The sequence below is a fragment of the Phanerochaete carnosa genome, assembly GCF_000300595.1.
Source record: "Phanerochaete carnosa HHB-10118-sp unplaced genomic scaffold PHACAscaffold_13, whole genome shotgun sequence".
In the NCBI taxonomy this organism is placed as follows: Eukaryota; Fungi; Basidiomycota; class Agaricomycetes; order Polyporales; family Phanerochaetaceae; genus Phanerochaete; species Phanerochaete carnosa.
In genome coordinates, this window is record NW_006767640.1 from 1,167,169 (window position 1) to 1,168,944 (window position 1,776).

Here is a 1,776-nt window from a genome sequence, read left to right on the forward strand (position 1 = left end):
GTGCATCACTGCGTAGCCTACCTTATACACCCGAAAGTATCCCTTCGGCTCCCTCCGCCGCATCAAAACAAGTTTCACGCGCACCATAAACATTGCCAGTGCTCTGAGCAGCGGATGGTGCTTCCAGAAGTGGAAATCGGCGTTTCTTTGATGCATCCGCTCGAGGGCCTGCGCGCGAAAGTCCAACGCGCGCAGTATATGCATCGACCAGCCGAGGCAGAAGGACGTCACATTGTCGAAGTTGACGCAGCGGAAGGCGCGGAAGAAGTCTGTGGTCTTGCCCTCCGCGGCGCGCGAAGCAATGATCTCGCAGAGTTCGTCGATCTACATTGCAAGCCACAGTGTCAGCACTAGCTACAAACAGGGAACGACGTGTGGAGACTCACGCCCTCTTGGACGACCGTCTGAAGGCTCAGGATCGACTTACGCGAGAAGTGCGGGGCGACGAGATCTTTGCGCCGTTTTGCCTCGCGGTACTCGAGCGTTGTGAACGTCGAGGCCTCCTCACCAAAGTGTGGATACATCATCGCGTCCTCATCCCAGCGCGACCGCGGGCTGTATATTTCGCTGTACATCGCAGGATCGCTGAAATGAAGCTGCGCAGTCTCGAGTCAGCATGCAAGTTTCGGATGCAGAAAACTCTGGACGAGACCTCATCAGGTGCGATTCGTACGATGCCACCTGATCACGAGTTAACGAGGTGTAAGTCGGAAAAATATGTGCGTTCACTGACCATATTCTTCATGCAGCTTGAAGAGACGATCTATGATGCTCTCTTTCTTGTATGCCTCAATGTAAACCCTCCACCATCCCGAGGCGGCCGCCAGCCTCGGCCCAGGATATTTCGCCAAAGGATGAAAGTAGATGTTGTAGACGACATTAACAAAAGTATACCCTGCACATGTTAGTAACAGTATGAGAACACATCCCTGAAATGTCCTCCCTTCCAACAGGTCGGTGATGATCATTGTGCGCGGTGGGGTACTTATTGGTTAGTGGCATACTCACCGCCGACCCACTAGGCCCTTATAAGAACGAAAATGAGATGAGTTACGGTCCCAGTACACGTATGCACCTGACGAGGCGGTGTCATCTTTTGTTGAATTAATTGCGCCTGCGAGATCAGCAACATGACAGCAACCAATATATCCAGCGCCAATTTCAGATCGCGTTAAGCGCTCTCCGCGCTAAACTTGAAGAGCAGCATTCCTCGCGTTCTTCCACACCTCAGACAGCGCGTGCTGCAGGCCGCGAGGCGGCAGCTCGCTCATCACCTGCCACCGTGAGTACACAAACCCAACCTTGAAGAGTGTCGTGGGCGCCGACCGACGTACGCCCATGTCCCTAACATGCCACATCCACCCGGCCAACACGGACCCGAATCCTAATCTTGAACGTGAACTTACTTTTGGTACCAGTTCATTAGGATCAGGAATATGCAGCGGCAGATATATAGTAAAGGGTAAGGCTAAGAATAAGGTTATGAGGGTGCGTAACAAAGAGCAGTAAGAGGGCATGTATCAAAGAGTAAGCAGCCGATGGTTTACCTACTTTAGGCGCCCATGTCATCAGCAAAAAATCGGTTATAGATCAGGGATGAGTTGCCAGGCAAGCGCCTAACAGATGGCGAACGCTGGCAATGCAAGGACACGCGATACCTGACTGGTATTGCATTGCAAATCGTAACTCAGACCGGTATGTTATTATAAGTTGAATCCTATCCTGATACCACTAAACATGACATGAGTTGCTCGCCCAGATCTCGGTTATGACATG

At 51.9% G+C, this 1,776-nt stretch overlaps 1 protein-coding gene across 1 annotated transcript in view; it reads right to left on the reverse strand.

The window, feature by feature from the left end:
• Positions 1-1,102, reverse strand: part of PHACADRAFT_188850 (uncharacterized protein) — a 2,802-nt gene extending 1,700 nt beyond the window's left edge. The window contains exons 1-4 of the mRNA XM_007401813.1: positions 734-1,102; positions 653-681; positions 387-596; positions 22-324 (exon numbers count right to left, since the gene is read on the reverse strand). Coding sequence (XP_007401875.1) covers positions 22-324; positions 387-596; positions 653-681; positions 734-968 — 777 coding nt within the window. The 5' untranslated portion in view covers positions 969-1,102. The remainder of the gene's footprint in view (positions 1-21; positions 325-386; positions 597-652; positions 682-733) is intronic.
• Positions 1,103-1,776: the final 674 nt, after the last annotated feature.